Raw genomic sequence first — 24,311 nt, 5'->3', positions numbered from 1 at the left:
TTAAAGCTGACAGTTTTACTAGCGCAGTCTCAAGTTAAAGAAGTGTCGCAGTGTGGTTAGTATGTACTTATTTATGACTTATTTCGTCGGGAGTGTACCTACCAAGCGACCTCCCGATCCTCAGACTAACGCATTGTAACGCAGAGCTGAGCTTCAGCTCCCGAAATGAGCGAAGGGCCCTCCCCTGCCCTGCAGCGCCACCTGGTGGACATTACGGCCCGCCGCGGGGGCTGCCTCGGCTTCTCGCGCGCTGCCAATCGCGGGAGTTTCTGGCTTTAAGGCACGTCCCGGAATGAAAATGTCTGACCTGACACATTTGGAATGCGGTTTAATCATGGTCCCCTTCAATAAGTTAAATAAATAAAAACATGTTCAAAAAAAAAAAAAGAAAAAGCTTTTTGTAGCTGGAGAAAAGGAATTGTATGCCTTTATCAAAACAAGAATAAGGATTAACGTTACTTTTTCATGGTCCAAGAAGAAGAAAATCAATATTTTAAATTATTTTAAAACATTAAGACGAGAGCTAGACAGGCAGGCTGGGATCTCTGGACGATAAGGGCATCCTCCATTTTCTTCCTCATGTTGAACTCCAGGTCCACTTCAGGTGCTACAGACACCCTCCAGGCGACAGGGAGTGGCCCTAGGCCTTGAAAAGCTTTTTTACTTCAGATTAACAAAAATGTACTACATCTCATGTCTCACGCCCCTACAGCGCTAACTTCCTTTAACTTCTTCCTCACAACAGCTGCTCCTTAGTGAAGAAAAATATTCCTGAACAATCTAAAAAAAAACAAACCCAAGCCTCCTTCACCACGTCAACTAATGCTGACAGATATCCAAAAAGAGAAATGAATCTCCCACTTTAATTTTGATGTTTTCTTAACTGACTGATGGAGCTGGTCATTTAACAGCACTCACAATGTTTCCTTCTGTTAGAAGGAAAAGACAACATGGAGGATACAAGTACAACAGGGAAAAAGTCTACACATTTTATAACCAGTTGTGGAGTCAAATGAACACAATACAATTAACAATACAGCTAAATTACATAGAACATACAATAAATAATCATGAGGGGCCTTTTCAAAGAATAGAAATCATTAGCTTTAGCACTAGGGTAGTATTTATCCTCCAGCACGAAGGAAGACTTCCTATTATGATCAGCACATCCCAGTCCAAGTTCGTTCTTTGTTCTGAAGATCTCGAATCTGAGAAAACTGCTTAGAAAAGGAACAGGATTAAAACAAATTGCAGCTAGAGAACCTGTATGTTTGCATCTTCTCATGACATTTACTTGTGATAGCAAAGATCTTGAGAAAGAGAAATTAAGCTGAGAAAAAAATATATCATTCTACACCTTATTTTGTGAAAACAAAAAATATTCATCACAGAAGGAAAAAACATCAGCACCTAGCACTTAGACATTAATTTTACTGAATTAGCACTGAAGTATCATACATTGTCCTGCTTTGGGAAAAGTGTATGGATAGTTTACAGCATGTCCGTGCTCTGGACTCACAAACCTTGGGTTGCATGCTGTGCTGTAGTTGCATCAACACCGCCATCACTGTGCAAGTTCCCAGTGTAGGTACTGAGTATTGGTGTGAATTCAGAAGAAACTTTCTGCCTTGGGAGAAAAGGGAGGGGGTGGATCAGACATTTCCTCTTTTCCTTTATGTTGCAAAGCATTGTTTCTCCAAATGCAGGGATGGAAGCCACTTCCAGTTTTGGATGGCTGGAAGAAGAAAGGCTAAGGAAGGGGGCTTCAATCATATGGAGTGAACAGCAACAGGTGGGGAAGTAGGAGACAAATGCGTTGTTCTTTCCCTTCCCTTTCTGGATCTTTCTCTGGATTTAATTAGCTGGTTATTTTTGTAACCATCTCCTGATGGATGTGCAGTTTACCAGTGCCTGCTGGCTAATCCACTTTGGGGCTGTATTAGATTGGTTGAAAAATGATTGAATTAGAATAATTTTCTGCTGTAACATAAAGCAATAGTGAGAGAATGAGGAAGTCTATGGAAATGAAGTAATATTGGTATCAACAGAATAAACTGAATTTCAATTTCTAGGGGGAAAATCTGGGTTTTATACATTAGTGGAGCACCACAATTTTAAGAGATACAGGGATATTTGGGCTTATTCTCAAAAGATTCAAAATTACATAAAAGGAGAGACAGGAAAAAAAATTGCAAAACATATAATAGGATACGTACTCTTGTGGCTTGGTAGGAATCCAAATAAAAGATATTAAATTTGGTTTGTGTGGTCAGTAGCAACTTGTAAACCCAGATGCAGAACATAGGAGTGGTAAAACAATAACAACTGGAGGAAAAGAAAAGGAAACTTGTAGATTTATCAAAAGAAATACAAGTGAGTTCCTTTAAATGGGTGCTTGAGGTTTTACATAGCAGGCGTACATGGCTGGAGATTTGTCTTATGTCATGAGAATTGTGTGGATGTGTTGTTATTCAGTGAATCATGCCCAAATTAAAAACAAACAAACAAACAAATACAAATCCATAATGGGAAGTAAAACAATGTAGTTTTTGATATTGTGTATCCATGTTTATACTCTTATCTCTGAGTAATGGTTTTCTGTTAAAGCAATGATTTGGAGGTGAGTAAAATAAGGAATTCAGATACTCTGTGTATCTTAAGGACCAAATAAGCTTATTTACTGTACAGGGGTTTAGGTTGCTCTGAAAGTAATGTCTCCTATTTATTTCTATGGAAATTAAAACAGATACAAAGAACACAATAACAGTATTTGTTAGAGCAAAGTATCAACTACAAAATGTTATTTTTCAACAAAGTCATCACCATTAGTTGTTCATTTTCACCATTAATTAATGAGCCTACATGCTGCACTCATAAAAATCTACACCAGTGAAGGTGAACCACTGCTGCTGACACCTCTGCTGAAATGCACCACCCACCAACTGACTGTGCTAATGTCTACCGTTTTGTCTCCATAAATGTTCTTCAAAGTGTCAACAAACGTCAGTGGGTGCCATTTTTCAAAATGGAGGAATTCAGTGGCACGCTTCCTTCATTTACTCTTCCATGTCAGATGCTGTTTTGTCATGCTACCCCTCTGCTGCCATCTGATGCGTGGCTTAAAAAAAATTGTGGAATATTGGTGAGAAAGTTCAACATCTACTGCCAAACCACCAACATCTGCCATTGGTGTAGTGGGACAACATATTAAATAGCAGGCATTCCTTTTGGAGTAGCCTATCACTATTGAATTTAATCAGGTTAAATTGGTTCTGACTGAGTCTACTCTTCCATTTTCTCTTCGTAATTGCAAAAGGAATTTTTCTCATACAGGCTATTTGATACTTAGAAGTAATAACATAGTGTGCCTTGGGAAAATGTGGTGCTTTTTGAAAAGAAAGATAAATCATTATTTTAATACGTGGTGTTTACAAAGAGAGTAGAAACAGTGACTAAAAGCTGAGGCCTTGCACTTTCACAGAATGCCCTGAACAATCCAGCAGTGATTCAAGAAATATCAGTATATCTCACAGAATACACACAGTGTCTTCAACAGGATAACACTCGCATTTGTCTCAAGGAAGAAACAGTAATTTTTCCCCGTTTCACCCACATTGGTAATCAAACTGGTAAGGAAAGAAGATCAGTGTGTGGGAATACTAACAGCAGTATTCCCTATAAGGAGCAACAACTAATGTGGTCACTAGTGTCTATGGGTGACTTCATCTGTAGATTAAACTCCTTCAGTACAAATTGTCAGGCCAATACCCTTTTGTCTATCTAGGAAAGCGTTAGCAAATCTGGTCAGTAATTACATCAAAGCACACCTGTTTCTCTTTTCAAGCCATAAAGACAAATGTCTATCTCAGAGTTTTGCTATTTCCCATTTAACAGTACCAAAGCAAGCATGCAAAGAAGATGGCATATATGTAAGTCCTTTGGCTTTGTTATAGCTTCTTTTGTGTCAGTGCAACCTGTGGGGTTCCTTTTAGGCTTTTCATTGCTAATAATATCACCACAGTGTTTCATAGCTATGATTATGAATAGATAGCAAATCAAGCAGAGAAGGAATAGCATGTACTTCCCATCTCCTAGCTGAAGAAGGAGGTACAGTGATGGAAATGACTCACAAAAAGTCGTTCAGTGGGCCAGTGACTTTGCAAAGACTACCGCTAAGCATTTCAAATTCAGAATAGCCAATTTCATTAATATTATGAAAAAAGACATGAACAAAAGTTACCTGAAGTAACTTGTAGGAACGAATTAAAAGCTAGAAGGTGCTTGTTTGCCTGCTGTTTGATTTCTGCAGCTGTATTATTTCACAACATTATCAGCAGAATGCCTTGACAGATGGTGTAATACAGTTAAAAAAACAGGAACTGAGTTATCTGTCAGCATTTACAAGGGAAAACATCCAAAAAGTCACACTGGAGCTGTGTCGATTCTAATTTCAGAAAGGGAGCTATAACCAAGGAAAATTACTAAAAAAAGAATCCATTGGACCTACATTTGCTGTAGGATTACATTTTTGAACACCACTTTCTTTTTAGTTCTTGAGTTACAAACAGATTCTTAGAAATACCAAAGAAATGCCTTATTTCATATATCTTTTAATGGCTCATTTTTACCAGAGTGCTCCTCTCTCATTTGGTTCCAAAATTTTTCTTTCCTTCACTCCTATTCACAGCAAACATATCTCTTTTCATTGTTTCCTCACTCTCTTTTTTCACGAGGTTTTTCTCTTACATCCGAGCTCTTTTCCCATTTCTTTGAAAATTACCTTATATTTTCCAACAGCCTTTTTTATTAGTGTGTAAGTAGTTAAAATAGCCACCCTTTGAATACTTATTATCTTATACCAAATTCTTCCAAAGTGTGTCCTATGAATAGAAAACAAATTGCTGTGCATGATGACACTAAAATTAAGGCTTATTAGTATTGCAATCTCTGCAGGAGCAGACACAATGTAAATCTAAGGAACATCAGACAAATAGATTTGGCTTACAGAAGAAAAGTACCCATACCATGATAGAAAAATGGAAAATAGCACATCATTTTTAAAAAATTGCACAAATTAAGTGGACACCTAAGCTGCCAGCCAAAACAGGATTCCCCCATTCCCATAGCTGTTTCTTATATCCTATTCATTGTGAGAGTCATTGTAGATGGAGCATGACCTTTAAAAACCAAGCTATGACTTTATAAAAGAAGAAAAATGGCAGTGAAAAAATCTGATAAGGAAAGATTTAGCCAAGAGACTATGCTTGGAAAAAGCAACAAATACATTCTCAGTTTGTGGCTCAAGGGGAGTCAGCAGGCAATAACATAACAATCAGCTGTAGTATGAAAAATGCTTACGATATCAATTAAAGAGAAAAAAGCAAAACACCATATTAGCTCTGGCATGTTGTGATGTTGTGAATAAAGCTTTATATCACTTTAGAGAGGCTAATTTACTGAGTTTGATCCTCCTGTGTATTTGAAGACAATGCAGACAAAATGCAGGGTGATGAGAAATGCCCTACAGGGTTGTATTTGTCCTTGGGGCTCTCCTCTGGATCTGGAAGGATGGTGAAAACTCATCAACTAAGCTTGGGAGTCAGCAGTTCTGTGTTGTGATGCCAACATGGCGATTCTCTGTGGAGGAGGAGGAGGAGGGTGTCTATTAGATTAATAGAGGAACGAGACAGTCTGGCAGTCAGGATTCCTAGATTCTTGATTGCATTTACTCTCTAACTATGCCAAACAATAAAGAACCATTAGAAATGAAGAATTATCAGAATCATCATTGATTCATATTAAAATGAAGAATTATATTGGCTCATATTATATTGTAATATTTGCAGAGACCATAATCAAAATGTTTTGCACTGTGAATTATGTTACATGTATATTGATGCATTTTCTTTGTTGAGAGCCCTGCAAGTGAATATAGCTACATTACAGCTGTTTTTTTACACAAAAAGTTTCCATGGACAGGTGATAATATCCCACCATTTTGTGCTGGCACAGGTAGCATTCACTGTTAACGTATATGTAATAATATTGTGTTAAGGTCACAGCACTAGTCTCCAACTTGCTAGCCCTTGTAGGAATACACAGAAAAAAGCTGTTGCAATCAGAGAGGAGTGAAATAATTTCACTTATACCATGATGTGAAACCTGTCCATCCTACAGAAAAGTTTATAGTTTCTCCAAAGATTCCACAGTTGTTCACTGTTCTGGAGGCATGGGCACAGACACACAGAGGCACTGGGTTGGAAAAGCAGAAAGATGCAATATTTCTAGAAGCCACAGGGATCTGATGTTTTTGTATTAGGGCAGATTCATGCAGCTAGACAGCTGAATCTGAATAACTGATTTCTGCTCAGTGCTTTACAAGTTTTTCTACAATGGATGGTCTCAGGGAACACCTTCTAAGGGCAAACCTGCACGACACAAACCTGCTCACTGCCTTACAGGGTTTTATCTACGTGCTTCCCTAGGAAATGTCACATTCTGCAGCTTTCAGGGTACGTGCTGTTTGAGGAGGAGAGACAGAGGCTATGGTAGCCACACCATGAATTTGTGCCAAGTATAACTCCAGGAAGGCGTAACGGATGAGTTACTTTCCCAGTAAGTCTGTATAACTGTTTATTTATTTATTTTAAATAACAAATAAAGGTGTGTTAGGACTGTGTGCAGAATAGAAGTCAGCACCACTTAGGATGCAGAGCCTGGTTTATACAGACATCTTGTACTGAGATTGTCAGACACTGGATTCAAGCAAAGAGTTAAGTCTGAAGACTACAGAAGTATGTACTTCTGCAGGTCTCATAAATTGCTTACAACTGCAGAAAATACCACAGGATGCATATGAGCACCCCCACATGCAGTTGAATAGCAGCCAGATAAAATATCTTGCAGCTTTTGCTGATAATCCTGATGAAAGGATGTTTATTGTAATAGAAATAAAATGTAGGAAAGATTTGAAGATAAGTGATCATTATAATCCAGTGACTGGAGGGTGCAGGGGAGAGACATGACACCAACAACATTATTTATCACTTGATGAATTGTTGAAAACTGCAGAGGGAAGACTGGCAAATCTTTCTAGCTTGTTTCCAAACTCTGGCCATTTCCGTACAGCTAAGCTAATATTTCCAGTTTAGTTCAGTACAGAATATATCTAGGTTAGTCGAAACCTTCTGCAGATGCAAAGATGAAAATATAAGTGTAAAAAGGTCAAGAGTTTTAGAAAGCAGGCACAGAGGTGAGTATAGGAAACTGTTGGACACAGCTGTATAGCTGTATAATATACTCACTAGATGGCATCTTCATCTGAAAACCTGTTCAATGGGGCAGAATTTTTTTTAGATTTAATATACTAGAAGTAGACCGATCTCTTAAGAAGTAGGCATGTGAATGTATGTGTATCTCAGCAGTGTCCCTTAAGTGAAATGCCTCCTAGGTAAGAGCAGTACATGATCCCTAATAATGATCTGGGTGGACCAGACAGGAAGCCAGACAAACTGATGTCTTCATGTTTAGCGTGGCAATATTCTATCAATGCTGTGCTTTCAAAACTATTGCCTAGAATCACTTCCACTACTCCCATTATTAGATTTATTTAAAACAAACAAGCAAACAAATAACAACAACAAAAAAAAAACCAATATTTTTAAGTTGCAATTTTAGATTATTATTTTTTTAAGGATAGTTCCTGGAAGAATGGACAAAAATCACATGTATAGGTTTTTCTTGGCAACTCCCATGTATGAAAAAAATCCAGATCTCATCTGTTATTTTAAAATACCAAGTTTTGGATGTACGTAATTAACTTTTGAAATCTTGAAAAGTTGTATTGTCAAGTGTATAAAAGTATTAATAATCAAAGCCATTTTTATAAATAGTATACACAACATTGAGAGATGATTCCTCTATTCTTAACAGGAGGGTACATGTTCATACAGATTCACACCAAGACTGTAAGCAGTATATAGTAAAGCAAATTATTAATTTCAGTATGGACACAGTTGATAAAGACCTATGTTTTTACTCAGAGATGGCTATCAATCCTTTAATGAGTCAGTCTGGCAGAAAAAAATGAATAATTAAAAGTTCAGTTTCAAAATACAAGCTATGACCCAAACATGCAGCTACTGTTACAGTTTCCTGCGGGTTTTTGAAATCTGTTGAATATTTTCCTGATATAAGGGGCTGGGGGAAGACACCACTGTATGTCTATTCATTGTTCTTCTTTCAAGACATTTTCCTAATATGAGACAGCAGCAGATAGCTACAGCTATATACTCCAGCTAAGAATGTGCTCTTTGAATTTAGACTTGAGATTTCTGAGAAATGTAGTCTAGAAATTAGGGACAAAAAAATGTAAGTTTTTTAAAAGCTTATTTGCAAATAGTGAAATGAACAGTTTGTGTGAGAGATTATGAGTAATATCTTTGAAAGCAATGTGATGAATTGCTAAAGAGAATTCACATGATTAAGCTTTAGTACCAGCAATATATTGATAATGAAAAAAAAAAAGAGGCAAATGTCTATTTTGTAGTCAAGCTACAGAGAAGTAAATAATCTTCATGTTGCTTGAATTAGGAGTGAGTTCTTTTCTACTGTCTAGCAGCAGAGGAAGGGCATGCACAGATACAGATGAGGAAGTAGAGGCAGAAACATCAGAATACCTTAGAGCTACAAGCATTGAAGTCTAACTCAGCTGGAGGAGAGCACCTTACAGTGACTTGTACCATTCTATTGTTATTTCTTTCTTTTTTCCCTCTTTGCTTCTCTTACTTCTTTTCTAATGAGTCCCACTTCTTTTTTAATGAGTGTTCCTACTATATACTTCTTATGAAATTCACTCAGATGCCTCAGCTTCTTACACTGAAAAGTACCTCTGCAGAGAGTTGCCTGAAGAACTGATCAAAAAAATTTGCAAATACTATGTGCACAGCTGCACATAGTAGGGATGAAGGTAATGTTGAATGAGGTGACAGCTGAAGTGGCAGAAAGAATGTAATAGGGCCTGATAGATTTTCTTACTCGGTATATTAAGGGTAAGAATTTTTCTCTCATACTTCTGCAGGAAGGCAAGCACCTGTTTGCATTGGTAAAGGAATGCCATCCTCTACATTATCATCTCACAATTTGGCACAATCCCTCCTAGGAATGCTTGCCCTGCCTGGTGACCTGGTAACCTGTGTCACTGCAACATCTGTGCAAAAGCACAAGTTTGATTTAGTGAGTTTTCAAAGTTTGTTCCTGTGATGCAACAATATTTTTTAAGCCATATTTATTAATTTATTTCATTTTGATTCCACAATATATCTTGCTGAACTCAAATTGCCCTGCATTCAATTGGGCTGCCTTAGTGGGGCTGCTTTTGGTTTAATGAGGTTCTCTTGCTCTTTACATTAAGTAAAATAAGGAGTGAAAGTTGCCTACAGAATTTCAAAACCTGAAGTTTCAAACCCTAAGTCTCTGAATTGCTGACTTAATAATATATGTGGAAAGACTCCTTTTATTAGGCGTAGCATTGTGGCTGAAGGCGACCTTGAAAACTTGTAACCTCAAGAAGAATTGTGTACTACTAAACAATTTCATGTAGTTCTTTACTTAATTTGATCTTAAATCTCAAGATTTTATCCTAGTTCTCAAACTACTTGAATTTAAATCCTGCTCATATCTATTTTCTCCATGTGTCTGTATACAACTTACTACCTTGCACTAACCTACTACCTTCACAATTTCTGCACATTTGAAGACCATTACCCTTTCCCTGCCCAGTCCATATTTCTATAAAATCAACAAACACAGCTGATTCAACTTTTTTCATATGTCACTTCTAGGCTACCTCCAGTTAATCTGCATCCTTCTCAAATTACACTGCCTAGGAGACAATGTTCATTCGTCAGTCTAGCCTTCATACTGCTGCAAAGAGTAAAAGAACTGTTTAACATATAAAATGTGCATACAACATAGAATCATAGAATCCTTAGAGTTGGAAGGGACATTTAAAGGTCATCTAGTCCAACTCCCCTGCAGTGAACTGGGACATGCACAGCTAGATCAGGTTGTCCAGGGCCTTGCCTTGAAAGTCTCCAGGAATGGGGCATCAGTCACATCTCTGGGCAACCTGTTCCAGTGCCTCACCACCATCACTGTAAAAGACATTTTTCTTATATTCAACCTAAATCTGTCCTCTTTAAGCTAGAAGACATTTCCTCCTGTTCTGTCACCACAGACCCTGCTACAGAGTCTGTCCCTTTCTCTCCTGTTGATCCCCTTTAGATATTGAAAGGCTGCTATCAAGCCACCTCAGACCCTTCTCTTCTCCAGGCTGAACAGCCCCGGCTCTCTCAGCCTGTCCTCATAGGAGCAGTGTTCCATCCCTTGGATCATTTTTGTGGCTCTCCTCTGGACACACTCCAACAGGTCTCTCTCCTGTACTGAGGACTCCACATCTGGATGCAGTACTCCAGGTGAGGTCTCACCAGCACAGAGTCGAGGGGCAGGATCACCTCCCTCAGTCAGCTAGCCACACTTCTTTTGATGCAGCCCAGAATACAGTTGGCTTTGTAAGCTACAAGGGCACATTGCTGGCTCATGTCCATCTTCTCATCCACCACTACCTCCAGGTCTTTTTGGCTCAATCTTTTGATTCCTCAGCTTGTATTGGTAGTGAGGAGTGCTTCAACTCAGGTGCAAGATCTTGCGTTTGGACTTATTGAACCTTAAGAGATTCACTTGGGCCCATTGCTCAAGCCTGTCTAGGTCCCTCTGGATAGCATCCTGTCCCTCGGATTGTTGACTGTACACCACAGCTTGGTGTCATCAGCAAACTTGCTGAGTATACACTCGATCCCACTGTCAATATCACTGATTAAGATATTAAAGAACGTCAGCTCCAGTACTGACCCCTGGAGGACACCACTCATCACTGATCTCCATAGAGACATTGAGCCACTGACCACCATTCTCTGGACTCGATCCTAAATCCAGTTCTTAATCCACTGGACAGTTCATCCATCAAATCCATATCATTCCAATTTGGAGAGAAGGATGTTGTGGGGTACTGTGTGAAAGGCTTTACTGATGTAAAGATAGATGACATCAGTGGCCCTTCCCTTGTCCACTGATGCAGTAACATCATCATATAAGGCCACTGGGTTGGCCAAATAGGATTTGCTCTTGGTGAAGCCATGCTAGTTCTCCCATATCACCTCCTTGTCTTCCATATGCCCTAAAATAGCTTCCAGGAGGCTCTGTTCCATGATCTTTCCTAGCACAGAGGTGAGACAGACAGGTCACTTGTTCCCAGGGTCATCCTTTTAACCCTTCTTAAAAATGGGTGTGATGCCTTTTTTCCAGTCAATAGGGACTTCACCTGATTGCCACTTTTCAAATATCATTGAGTGTGCCTTGGCAACTACATCAGCTAATTTCCTCACGACTCTGGAATACATCTCATCAGGACTCATAGACTTGTGGATGTTCAGGTTCCTCAGTGGTCACAGACCTGATCTTCACTCACAGTGGGAGGGGTGTTGCTTCTTCAGTCCTCTCCTACCAAACCAAAAATTTGAGGGCTGTGTGATGAGCAGTTATAAGGGAAGACTGTTTAGTACTTCAGCCTTCTCCTTGTCTATTGTTTCCAGCTTGCCTGTGTCATTCAGTAGAGGGGATATGCCCTCCTAGACTTTCCTTTTCTGGTTGAGGTATCTGTAGAAGCATTTCTTACTCTTCTTGGCATTCCTTTCCAAGTTCATTTCAGTCTGGGCCTTGGCTTTCCTGACCCCATCCCTATACAGCCTAGCCGCTTCCTTATACTCTTCCCATGGTACCTGTCCCCATTTCTACTGCCTGCACATTCTCTTCTTGCTCTTCAGTTTGATTATCAGGCCCCAGTTCAGCCATGCCATTCTCTTGCCTTGCTTTCCTGACTTGCTACAACTGGGGATGGAGAGCTCTTGCATGCCAAGGAAAGCTTCCTTGTCAACTCTGCTCTGCACCTTTACCCATGAGGACATTTTCTCAGGATGTTCTGTTGATTAAATACCTGAAGAGCTGGAAGTTAGCTTTCCTACAATTTAGCATCCTAATTTTACTCTTTGCCTGTCTCATATTCCTCCAGAGCATGAACTCAACCGTAGCATGTTCACTACAGCCCAGGCAGCCCCCAATCCTGATGTCATTAATCAGTTCATTTACACTGGTGAGCAATAAATCCAGTATTGCATGTCCCATAGTGTGGCCTTGTATCACTTGACTCAGGAAGCTATAAGCTATCCTCAATGCATTTCAGGAACCTCCTGGATTGCCTGCAGTGTGCCATGCTACTTTTCCAGCAGATGTCTGGGTGGTTGAAGTCCCCCAGTAGGCCAAGCGCCTGCAACACCTCCTGTAGCTGGAGGTAGAAGGCCTCAATGACAGGCTCCCCTTGATCAGATGACCTGTAGTAGACACCAATCACAAGGCTCCCTTTGCTGCCTGAGTCTGTCACTCATAGGCTTTCTACTTGCTCATGACTGTTCTTTAGGGCCAGCTCTTCACATTCTATTCCTTTCCTGATGTAGATAGCAACACCCCTTCCTCTCCTTCCACACCTGTCCCTTCTGAGCAGCTTGTAAACATCAATAGCCACACTCCAATCACGGGAATCATCTTCACCAAGTTTCAATGACAACTATATCATGGTTTTCTAATAGCACAGTAGCTTCCTGCTCCTCCTGTTTGTTTCCCAAGCTGCGTGCAGTAGTGTGAAGGCACTTCGGCTTGGCAGCTGGTCTTTTCACCTCCTTGAAGGATAAATCCTTAATTCCCATTAAGTATTTCCCTTGATTTTCCCCATTACTTTCTCCTGTTACCCCAGCAGCCACTAGGTATGCCCAATTAGGGGCATCATAGGATTTCATATGTGCAGTGTTGCCAGCACTTCTCAAGGCAGTGAGTCCTTCAAGGCCCCTGCTAACACCCTGTCCCTCTAATCTAGCTATGCCATCCCACAACTTAATCGTGGGAAGGCTCACTATCCCCTTTATCCCCTTTCAGACATAGTTTAAATCCCTCCCACTGAGCTCTGCTAGGAGTCTTCTCCCACCTTTGAGAAAGGTGAACCCCATCTGGTGCCTACAAACTCAATGCCATATGGGCAATTTGGTTGTCAAAAAACACAAAGTTTTGGCAATGGTACCAACCATGAAGCTAGAAGATAAGCTTCTTTGATTTGTTTCTGTGTCCTTACCTAATACCAATACAGGAGGCAGAGAAGAAAAGATGACCTGTACATTCAATTCCTTCAGCCATTGTCCCAAGGCCCTCAAATCCCCTTTGGTAGCCCTTGTCCCACATGTAGCTGCTTCATCTCTCCCTGTATTAAAAAGCAGTAAGGGGTTGTGGCCTGATGGCTGTATCAAGCTAGGTAGTTATATCCCTCACCCAAGCCCCAGGAAGACTTTCCCAGGAAGAGGGTCTGCTCAGCGTCATATTGGACGCTCAGTTCCCTGTAGAGAAGAATCACTTACAACTAGTATGCATCTCTTCTTCTTCAATGATGTTGTCTTGATGTTGAGGGAAGGCTTTTCTTGGTTTGGTTTTGTTAGTTTGTCTAGACTGTATGGGCTATTATCACCCACAGAAGGACCTTCCACACTCAGGGCCTCATACCCGCTGTAGAGAGGCACCTGGAGGGGGGTGGAACAGGCACACAGGGTTTTTATTTGCAGCTTCGAGCGCAGACTTGCCTCTGTCCACTCCTTTCCTCTGTGTTCTTGCCTGCAGCCTTGCAATTTTTTTCCTCAACCTGATGTGATATGAACTACCTACACTTTTGTGTTATTTCCTTCAAAACATGCTAGTTTCTTCAGATAATCATTTTATAATATTTTTTTTTGTAATTGTGTTATATTGCTGTCTATTGTTGCATTTTAACTACTGAATCTTCTGCAAACAATGTTTTAGGCTAGCATAATCAATACAGATAAAAAGCCAGTTCATGAAGAACAGGAGAAAGGATCTAGAATTATGCTAAGTTCAGTGAAGCCAAGCCAGTAAATATCCATTTAGTAAGGAAAGGGTTAATGAGAAAGTCTGTTGATCTCATTTTGTGCTGGTACCTCAGATACATAATGTATCCAATCATGTTTCTGTGGGTTGCACAATTCCTCTCAGCTTTGATGAAAAAAGTAAAAAAAAATAAAACTAGTGTTAACCTAAAAATATGCAACATGTGAAACAACCAAACATGGACATCTTTGTTGCTTATTAATCTAATTTGGTGTCTGCTAAACTGATGAAATGTTGTCAGGCTTAGGAATTACAGGGAGACAGACACAGGGAGGCAGACTATGTTCCAGACATGAAGATGTAAAACAGAGGAAAGAAAAACTGGGAGCAAAATAGGGGATGGAAAATGGGGAAGGAAGAGAAATGAAATGTGGCAAACATGGGTATGAATAAATGACATTTAACGTAGTACCAAGGGAGAGAACAACTGAGAATAGTGATAGAAAGTATAGTTACTGTGTAAAACCAGACTCAAACCTTGACCTTGGTGCAAACTTTCTGTTGCCTTTAATGATGGACTTTAATGATGGAGTGTTGGGCTGCACACTGTGGCAGATGCATGCCCTAAAGAGAATAAATACAGTGTAATTTTCCTGTCTTTGTCAGATGAGAATCATGCTCTTCTGCTGAACTGAAGCCCAAAGACGAGGTGAATGCAAACAGGCTTTGGATCAGAAGCTCACTCAGAGGCATCCTGACTCTTGAACAGAGCTCTAGAAGCAGGTGGTGCATTCAGTCATCTCTCAGGAAGGATGGTCATCTTACTCTTGGGAAGCAGTCAGGTGAATGAGAATCATTTAGGAAAAGACTTAATGTCCAAAGGCCTGGTAAGTATACATACTAAATATTAAGGACTATTAGTAGAGGTGTATAGTTAAAAAATATATACTTGCTAAGAACTTGTCAATTGTGTGGCATAAGATCCTAGTCAGGTATGTGATACCTCCCTCCTCATATGCTTCTTGTTTTCACTTTTCTTTTTAGTTCTTTTCCTCTGTTTCAGCCACATAGTCTGTGTGTGTTTTCCCAAGGAACGCTTTCACGTATTTCTGCTATTAGCTCTAGGCGGGCCTTCTCCTACTGCTGCATGGAACAATAGCGCCAGCCAGTGGCTGCCTGCAGTAAGCTCAGGGGGATTCTCTTTGTAGTTGCCCTTCAGGACTGTGACACGCCTGCTACGGAGCTGTTATTGACCTCAGCGGTAAAGAGAGAGGTGAGTAAGCGAGCCTGGCTTGAGGCTCTGCGGAATTATCCCTGCTGCCCGCGTTCCCCAGAAATTTCACAGGATTTATTCTGATTTTCAGCTCTATGCTTGGTAATAGGCTCTGGGGAAGATGATGTGATATGTGATGGTTAAAAACTCCTTTCCCCTTCAACACTGCTCCTGGTTCCATTAATTGGCCTTTATTTATTTGTTTGTTTGTTTGTTTGTTTATTTAACATTTTACCACAGGAGCCGTTTTGCAAAAAGGCTGTGGGGAATTTTGTCAGCCACGCAGCAGTGTGATGCAAGTGACCTTACTTTCTGCAGCTTTATAGGAATGAATGCTTCATGTTCCATACAAACAGGATGAGGAACGGCTGTTTACAAGGATAGTGATAGGACAAGGGGGAATGGTTTTAAACTGAGATAGGGGAGGTTTAGGTTAGATATTAGGAGGAAGTTTTTCACACAGAGGGTGGTGACGCACTGGAACAGGTTGCCCAAGGAGGTTGTGGATGCCCCATCCCTGGAGGCATTCAAGGCCAGGCTGGATGTGGCTCTGGGCAGCCTGGTCTGCTGGTTGACGACCCTGCACATAGCAGAGAGGTTGAAACTAGGTGATCATTATGGTCCTTTTCAACCCAGGTTGTTCTATGATTCTATGATTCTATGTTACCAGCACAGTGTAAGCAGGCAGAACAATGAATTACTGAATTGTCAGTTACCTGCATAGAAGTAACCTGCTGCACCAGTTATGTGGGATGAATAATAAAGGATTACGCACTAGAAATGCATTCAGCAAATGATTTCAATCCACAGCTATCAATGCTTCTGTATGTATGAATATCACTTTACTCACAGGAAATACTTATAATTATTAAGGTGGTATCTGTTTTAAGTAGTTCAACAAGCTTTGCATATTTTTGCTTATAAAGTAACTGTGAATTTCTGAATAGTATTGCAAGAATTACCTACTTTAATACTCTAAGGGGTTTTCTTTTAATCACAAAATGATTAAGCTCCATGAAAATCTTCTTATCTTTAGCCTAAGCTTTCAGAAATAGTTAAACTCTCGTTTGAAGAAAAAAAAGATCTGTAATTTATCCTCAGCCCAGCATCTTCAAATGAATTAGATGAAGATAATAGTGAAGTAAGGTGCAAAAATATATCAACTTTTTGCTGAAACTGGCACTCTCTCCGAACTAGTTTAGATACAATTTACCTTAGTTACTTCTGTTGAAACTTCTTACGGTGGGAAAGACTGTTCTAAGCAGCAAGTGGAACATGCTAGCCTGATTATAAGCACAGGTTCATCAACCAGATGGAGGTCGTGTGAATCCCAGTGCTCCTTCCACAGATTTTGTGCAACAAACAAACAAACAAATGAACAAACACCACCACCCTCCTCAATCAGGTGAAATGCAAAAGCAATCTTCAGAGAAGAAAGGTAACAGTCAACAGCCCTGCTGCAGAACCCCTCATTTTTTCTGACCTCCCTGGCGCCGCGCGTGTCTAATTCCGATACACAAATGGGACAGAGAGCAGGAGGAACCCCGGCTGCTGCTTTCCCATCCCGGCTTGCGCGCTGCTGGGGGGCTGCAGAAAGAAGGGCGGCAGCTCCGATGCAGAACCCGGCTTTTAGACAGCGGGCCTGGAGCTGCGGCTTCTCCCCGAGCACCTCCAATCATCCGCACCCCGCGGAGCCGCCCCAAACCCCGGGGCACGGCGCAACCAGCCCCAGCGGCAGCGCCGGCTGCCGCCCCTGGGTGGCGGTGTGACCCCGCGGGACGCGGCCCCGCTCCGCGGAGGGCTCGGCCTCTCTCTTCCCGGCGGGGCTCTCGGAGCGTCGCCTTCCCGGGGATAAAGGTGTTCGGTGAGGGACGGTGAGGTGCTGGTGGAAGAGTTCGGGCGGGAGTTCCGGAGGCCGGAGATATGAATGGCGAAGGAAAACACGGCCTCGCCTTACGTTAAAAAGTAGTATTAAGTCTTGGGGGATGGACGTTTAAAGAGAAAGAGCAGGGAGGAAAGCAGCCTTTTTGAATGCGAAATTATTCTCAGTTAATTTTTAGGAAAAACGGCAGGAGAAGTCTGAGAGAGAGCGGAGAATAAACCTTGAGGAATGCAGGAAAAAGGCAGAGCTAAAGCGATCAGCACGGAGATCAGTGGGAGCGGATCGCTTTGCCCTGCTCACCGGGGCCCGCCGTGAGCCGCCCCGGTTAGGGCCGCTGCTTTCTCGTGTGCTGTCCTTTCCCTGGCAGCAGCCGGGGGGGTCGAGTCCTACCCTGAGCAGATGTCGTTTGGGAGCTGCGGGCGGCCCTGGCCGGAGAGCCGTCTGCGAATGACCCGCAATTTCACACCGCATCACTGCCACCACGGCAGCCCGGCCGGGCTTTAAACAATCCTTTGTTTTCACCATCAGGACAGATACTTTACGACGAAGTTCTGTGTTCAGGCTCTTTTACTTGCTTGTCACTGCTCGCTTTCCTTTCAGCCTTCACTGGTGTGTGTTTAGCAATGTCTCGGGCAGAGATGCCCAGAGCTATCCGTGTTTGCTGTGTAAGTGGGCATGGGTTTGTCCACTTCTGCAGAATTTACCACAGCCCACAGACGTGTATCTGAGTGTTCTTTCAGCGTGTGTATGCATGCGGGTATGCGACCCAGACAGGAGCACGTTGTGTAGCAGACTAGAATAGGTGGTTCCACAGAATGCAGGAGTAAGCCGAACAGCTCTGGAACCAGACAGAAAGAGAGAGAGAAACACGGAGAGAGAAAGGAAGAGAAAAAGAAAAGAAAAAAAGACAGGAATTTTGCTTGACTATGCCTGAGCACAAAGTTCTTTTTTTTTCTCCCTGGTTATTTTCCCTACGATCAGCAAACTGAGTATCCCAAACTCTTGCTAAAAGCCAAGGAGATCTGGTTTTAGAAGGAAGAAGAATGTTTTCTTACTGTGGAAAATGAAATCGAGTTTAGTGACAGGCATTTGTGAGTGCACAGCAAGGTCAGATGGCCGAAGAGCCCGGGCACACACACACAGCATTTAGATAGGGAGCTGTGAGCAATCCTGGCTAATCCCTGCCTCTTTCTGATTAAAAAGGAAACATTTAACCATCTCTTTTGGGAAAGTCCGTGCGTTACAAATCTAGCCGCGTTACCATACTAGAGCAAATGAAAAAGCACTGCAGATTGAGACGACGACTCCTTTCTTTCCCTTTGTGGATATGTTTGTGTGTTTCCCCAAACAGTGTGGCTGCAGGACGTGGCTTCCGAAACACAAACTCACAGCTCGCGCACACACCCGCACAGACAGATAAGACATGTATTAGATTCTGACACATACGGGGTGGGGGGAAGAGCGGGAGAGAGAGAGGGAGAGAGAGAGAGAGAGAGATCCTCCTACCTGGAGCCATAGATTGCAAGATACGTAGTGTTACCTGGGGAAGTCAGAACAAGTAAAAACACATTGAACTTCGGGGCTCTATGAGGCAGTTGATCAAGATCAGGGCTTGCTCGTTTTCTCCCTCCGACCGTCTGCCTCGGGTTTTTTGTTTTACCGTTTTGAGCAGCTCTTTCTATTTTCCTCCCTCTATAGCTTCAGTACCGAGCCAGGTTCTGTCACCATGGCTCTGGGAAGAGCTGCCCGTCTGCACGCCGCTGATTTTGTGCAGTTCGGCCGGCTTTGCTCCCGGGCAGCTTCCGAAACGCTCTTGACTGGGATTTAACCGACAAGATCAATTCGACTTTTTGTGCAATTTTTATGGCTCAGTCCATTCTCTAGATCATGCACAGAAACTTTCGGAAGTGGATTTTCTACGTGTTTTTATGCTTTGGAGTCATCTATGTCAAATTAGGGTAAGTCCTCGCGCACGACAAACCTTGTCTTTTGGGTCACGTTATTGCGGAGTTGCGAACAGAGCGTTGCGACGGAAAAAGAAGACGAAGCAAACGAAAAAGGCAGGAAAGCGACGGTTTCCCTCCGCCCCTTTCCCCGGGCGCAGCCCCAGCGCAGTCTGGGGCCGTTCCGCGTCGCGCTCCGCTCCCGGGGACGGGCACTGCGGCGGCGTTGCCCGCACGGAGCCCTCTGCTTTTGTGCTGCTTAAGCGACCTTAAATATTATCTCTAGCGTACAGTACTCTCAGACAGGGGAAAAAAAAAAAAAAAAAAAAAAAAAAAAAGCCTGACGGAGTTAACTCAGCCGCTGCTGATGAGACAATGGAGCAGAGCTTAAGTATTAAAAAGGAGAAAGGGGGCGGGAGAAGGGGGAATCCCTGCTCTGAACCTGCGCTCAGGGATTTGCTTTATGCAGGCCTAGACACAATTTGCTTTTCTATCCATCAGGCGGACGTGTTGAAATGAGCTTGACAAGCGGCCCGGCTGCCCCCGCGATAAGCTCCGGGCCGGGCGGGCTGAGGGCCGGGCGCGCCGGGAGGGCTGCGGGCAGCCCGGGCTTTGCTCCTCGTTATTTGATCGCAGAGAGCGAGATCGAGCTGTTATTGCAGTTGCCAAGTTTCTCCCTCTGCCTCTCCCCCTTACCTGTATGCCCTTATTAATATTGCTCGTCGCAGTAGGCTGACTTGAGTTGAATTTCCACATTCCTGAGCCCCAGCCGAGTCCTTACCTGTCGAGCTACAAACCCTTTAAAGATCCTGTCTTTGCATAGCTGCGGGATTTTTTTTTTTTTTTTTTTTAATGATCAAGAATGCATAAGGTGAGTTGCAATCCGAAAACGCTTGTTTCCCGCTTTGAAGCCAACACAGGAAAGAAGAGGTGCGAAAGGGCAGCTCTGAGCGGCGAGGCCCATCCCCGCGGCACCCCGACTCGGCACGGGGATAGGCGCGGGGCCGCGCGGCTCTGCCCGCCCGCAGCCCCCTGCGCAGAGCGCGGCGGAGCCCGGCCTTGCTGGCAGCGGCCCGGGGAGCAGGAGGCAGCCGGGGGGCACTGCGGGAGGGAGAACGGAGCGGCCGGGGGCTAAGGTCACAAGATACAGGGGTGTTAAACGGGGCTTCTAGGGACGAGAAGGGAAGCGTTGATCCAGCCGGAGCTCCCTCTCCAGCCCGGCTTTTGCCCTTCTTTTGCCGGAGGATCCCCGGCAGGTTGCTCGGCAAGCACCGGCCGGACTGCGTTCGCTCGTCCGTCTATCCAGCTATATGTTTCGTCATTTGGGCAGGGCTCTCAGCCCTCCCCGCGGCTGAGCCTCTAGGACCAACTGCCCTGCCCCTGCGCCCCAAATCAGCTTGCTAGAGACAGGTTGTTATTTGGCCGCGGGCCAAATATCTCCCGCTGTCATCCTAGCTGCGAGCGATCGTCCCTGTCGTCCTCCAGAATGACGTGGATTGGGGAGAGAAGCGGGTATCCGTAAATTAAGCACCGCGACGATCAGGACACCTTATCAGTTCCAGTAGCCGGGGGCTTCGTGAGGCACATTCTTCCCCACGTCACCGGGGGACAGAGGAGGTCAGAGAAAATGGTTTGCACAATAAGGGGTAATGGTATCAGTGCTCTCTTTCGCTGCTGTTTTATTTTTAAGGGAACAGAACATTGGGCACAGTTTACAGGGTGGAACGCAGATTTACTTGAGAAAATGAGCGTGGCTGCTTTAGAAAGGGGTTCGGAGCAAAAAAATCACAAGAATGTTGTTGAACTGAGCCTGGAAGCAAAACTGAATGGACGGCAGGAACAGTGAAAGCCCTTACAGGAATCCCATCAGATCCATCACCGTGTCTGTAAGGCGATGAGGATACTTCACTTTCTCTGAACAATAGGAGAGAAATTCTCTCTGAGATCCAGGGCTACCATGAGGCTGGGCATGTAGGATGCAATTATTTCCTCTTTCATTAGCCACTGGAGCTATCCCTTTGTTGAAACCATATCTTCTTAGAGTAATGATACCTTTTCTGGTGAGCTGTGTGCATAGGAAAGGGGAGTTACTTGAGACAAAACGTAATTTGTCTTCCAGTGCATTCGGTTTAGCTTGCTCAGTGAAGATGGAGATAGCAAGGAGTTACGCAGTCATTTCATCTGCTACGGAGCACGTGTTCCTGTCTTAATAAAACGTGCTAAGAACTCCGCTTCCTGGCTGGACAGAGGCAACCACGACCCAGGGGAGGGGAGCAATGTGATGCACAGCTCTCTGTGTGCGCAGCAGCGAAGCAGCAGATTGGTGGTGCCATGGCAGGGGACCACGCGAGTGTGGCACAGGGAAGTCGCTGTTTCCAAGTGGGAGGAGAAAGTGAGACTCGCTCAGGGAGTCCTCCTTCCTTCCTTCCTCCCTTTCTCAGGTGGAATTGTCGTTATTTCCATTTCCATTTTGCATTTTGCCGAAGAGGATGAGGTGCGAGGTGGTGTTCCTGCACGCGCCCAGCCTGCCTTCCACGTTTCTGGGGGGCAGGTAGGGAGCACGGAGAGGGCTGCAGCGCTCACACGTTGACCTGGGCTAATAGCTGGATTGGAACGGGAATTTCGCCTGCGAAGATCGCAGGGCGATCAGCTCCAGTTTAATTAATAGATGTATCGGAAGTCACAAATCACAGCTGCGCCACAGATGCAAATGGCAGCGGATGCTCTGAGGGTGAGCGAAAGGACCTTCGGAAGGACGGATCCGTAGAAATTGCGGGACTCTGTGGGCAAATTGCCCCTTTTCCCCTTTATCTCTCCTGCCGGCTCGCCCGGCCTCAACGAAATACCCATCTTCTCGAGCCCCCTCGGGGAGGAGGAGGCGGTCCCAACACCTCCCGCCTCCTCCAACCCGACCCCGCTAATTGCACGCTGCTCAGCTTTGCCCCCTTCTTCCTTGCGCTGGGCTCGCGGCGGTGCGGGATGCAGGGAGTGGCGGCTGTCAGCAGGAAGAAGGGCAGCGAGGTGAAGGCTGGACGTGTGTCCCGAGCTGCCGACGTGCTCTGCTGCCGGACACGGCGCTTTTCGGGGTCAGAGAGAGCCCGCAATTGGAAAGAGATGAACCGAAAGGGAAATGCTTATTTCATGCCCGCTCTGCCTCATCTGTCGTCTGTCGCAGGGAGTAGGCAACCGTTCCAGTTCCGTACTGCTCTTATTCTGTCCGCAATAAACGTTTGGGGAAGAAGTGGCAGCACCCAGGTGAGGTGTTACCCACAATATTGGCTCCTCCAATGTCACACCAAGAATCTGACAGAACAAATGTACTTCTCTGCCCCGAGCTGACACACATATAGAAAGAATCTGTACAGAATCTAACACGTTATCATTATCATCAGCATTACTACTATTAAATTTCCGACGTAATAACTGCTCCCATTTTTCGAGGAAAAAAATATTTTTCCGAAAGGGAACGGCTCGATTTGGTTGATGCCATACGAGATTCCTCCGACTCCACGATTCGGTTGTGGAAAAATCCTTCTTCGCCCCGAAACTGTGGGGAATGGCAAAGAACCGTCGTGTGGACTGGGTTGGATCAAAGCCCGCATCCTCACCCCCCAGTGCTCCAACGCCAGCAGCTACTTTTCGATTTTATAATTCAATTCAATTCTATTTTTTCTTTTTCCCCAGGCACGCGTTTCAAAGCAGATGCCCATTTAAAATATATCCGATGCCGAACAAGTGCTCGAAATAAGCCATCAAACCTCACCCCCCGTTCTCCATCCAGCTGGCACTCGGCAAGGCTGCCGCAGCCGCTTCATGTGGCTGAGAGGGGACGGGGAGCAGAGGGGACGCACAGCCCTGTGGCTCTCGAGGTTTACGGATATATGCATACATACGCACTTGAAGAGGTAAAAACACGTCGATTTTAGTTTTTTTTTTTTTTTAATTATAAATAAAGGAGACGGTTCTAGGGTGTAAGTGATCGCTGGAAGGCTTCAACTTCCCTCCGTTGTTAATTCCTGCAATGGCACTCACTGCTCCAGCACACGCACGCACTGCGCTTACAGATGAAAGCGCTTAAATGAAACAGAACCCCGAGGAGATCCTTATCGGGTGTTCGGCGAAAGACGACGTTTTTACACCAATTCTGCAGCTGCGGTTCCATCCGAAGGAATATTTCGTTGTCCCGCAGAGCCTGCAGCAGCCGTGTGCAGGGACTGGTTGACTCGGGGAGGTCATCCCGGGGTGCCGGGAAGAGCTCTCGGCCAAGAGATCTCCCTCAGGCATCAGGCAATTAACCCGAGACGAGCTCCTCAATCCCCGCAGAGCGAGGGTCTGTCGGAGCCCGCTGCACGTTCAGTTCGACTGTATTTCAGCTAAACTCTCCACGGTGCACTTTTCTCTTTCGGGCTTCGTCTTTAAACCCCGGCATCCTGGAGCACGTCCCTCCGTCAGCTCCCAGGACTGCAGTCGCTCGCCCGAAGAGAGAAGGGGCCGTCGAGGCACGGAGGAGGAGCGAGCAAGCTCTGCTCCGCGGGGCTCGGAGCTGCGAGGGGCGGGCGGCCTCTGCTCGGTAGCGGCACGGACCTACCGGGAGCGCCCGGCTGGGAAGGAGGCAGGGGAGAACAGAAAAGGTGGATTACCTCCGGAGCTCTCTCCGAATGTATTCCTTCCCTTCTACCCGCGGAATCCAGTCCCGTTAGGAAGCTTCGAGCTGCCTTTACTCCTCACTCACTCCCTCCCTCCCTCACTCACTCACTTAGGCGGGCTGCCGCAACTTGCACGTCTTTTCTTTTTTTTTCTTTTTCTTTCTTTTGGACAGAGCCTCCTGATATCTAATTTTCAATACGGGGGGCAACGAGAACCAAGAGCCTGCGAGAGCTCTTCGGGGGAACCGATAGAGCCATTCACTGTCCGCGACTGAGCCGTTCACCGGGAGCTGTCGACTGTCCCTGTCGACTCTCAGCAGGAGAGGCTCGGAGCGTGCAGCCCGCTCCTTCCGCGGGATGTCCCCGGGGAGCGCTGCGCCGGGAGTGGGGTGCACGGAGAGGGTTGGGCCGGGCAGTGAGAGTGAGTTGCTGCCGGAGCTGGAGCGGTGTCTCGCCATTGTCATCCTCTCCTTTAAAAAAAAAAAAAAAAAAAAAAAAAGGGGGGGGGGGGAGAGAGGGAGAGAAAAAAAGTAGGCGGATTGCAGCGACTGACTGCCCAATGGCAGCCC

At 44.4% G+C, this 24,311-nt stretch overlaps 1 protein-coding gene and 1 long non-coding RNA gene across 9 annotated transcripts in view; one reads left to right on the top strand and one right to left on the bottom strand.

The window, feature by feature from the left end:
- On the bottom strand, positions 1-24,272 carry LOC146545399 (uncharacterized). Of its 6 annotated transcripts, XR_014885583.1 has the most exons (5): positions 23,853-24,272; positions 19,793-23,697; positions 18,660-18,693; positions 1,524-1,627; positions 14-1,217 (listed from the first exon to the last, which is right to left on the bottom strand). It is a non-coding gene; the product is annotated as an uncharacterized LOC146545399 (long non-coding RNA). The 6 variants fall into 6 exon arrangements; XR_014885587.1 differs by having other exon boundaries at positions 1-2,325; XR_014885584.1 differs by having other exon boundaries at positions 16-5,637.
- WNT7B (Wnt family member 7B) overlaps positions 18,573-24,311 on the top strand; it is a 94,393-nt gene continuing 88,654 nt past the window's right edge. For 2 of the 3 annotated variants that reach the window (XM_003202528.4, XM_085233112.1), the window contains exon 1: positions 18,573-19,111. In XM_003202528.4, coding sequence (XP_003202576.1) covers positions 19,041-19,111 — 71 coding nt within the window. In that variant the 5' untranslated portion in view covers positions 18,573-19,040. Of the gene's footprint in view, positions 19,112-19,175; positions 19,968-24,311 lie in introns of those variants that run through there. The other variant, XM_085233127.1, reaches the window with a different exon arrangement.

Source organism: Meleagris gallopavo, chromosome 1 (genome assembly GCF_905368555.1).
Source record: "Meleagris gallopavo chromosome 1, MGAL_WU_HG_1.1, whole genome shotgun sequence".
NCBI classification, from domain to species: domain Eukaryota; kingdom Metazoa; phylum Chordata; class Aves; order Galliformes; family Phasianidae; genus Meleagris; species Meleagris gallopavo.
The sequence above is the reverse complement of the archived record's forward strand: the minus strand, read 5'-3'. Positions and strand labels throughout refer to the sequence as shown.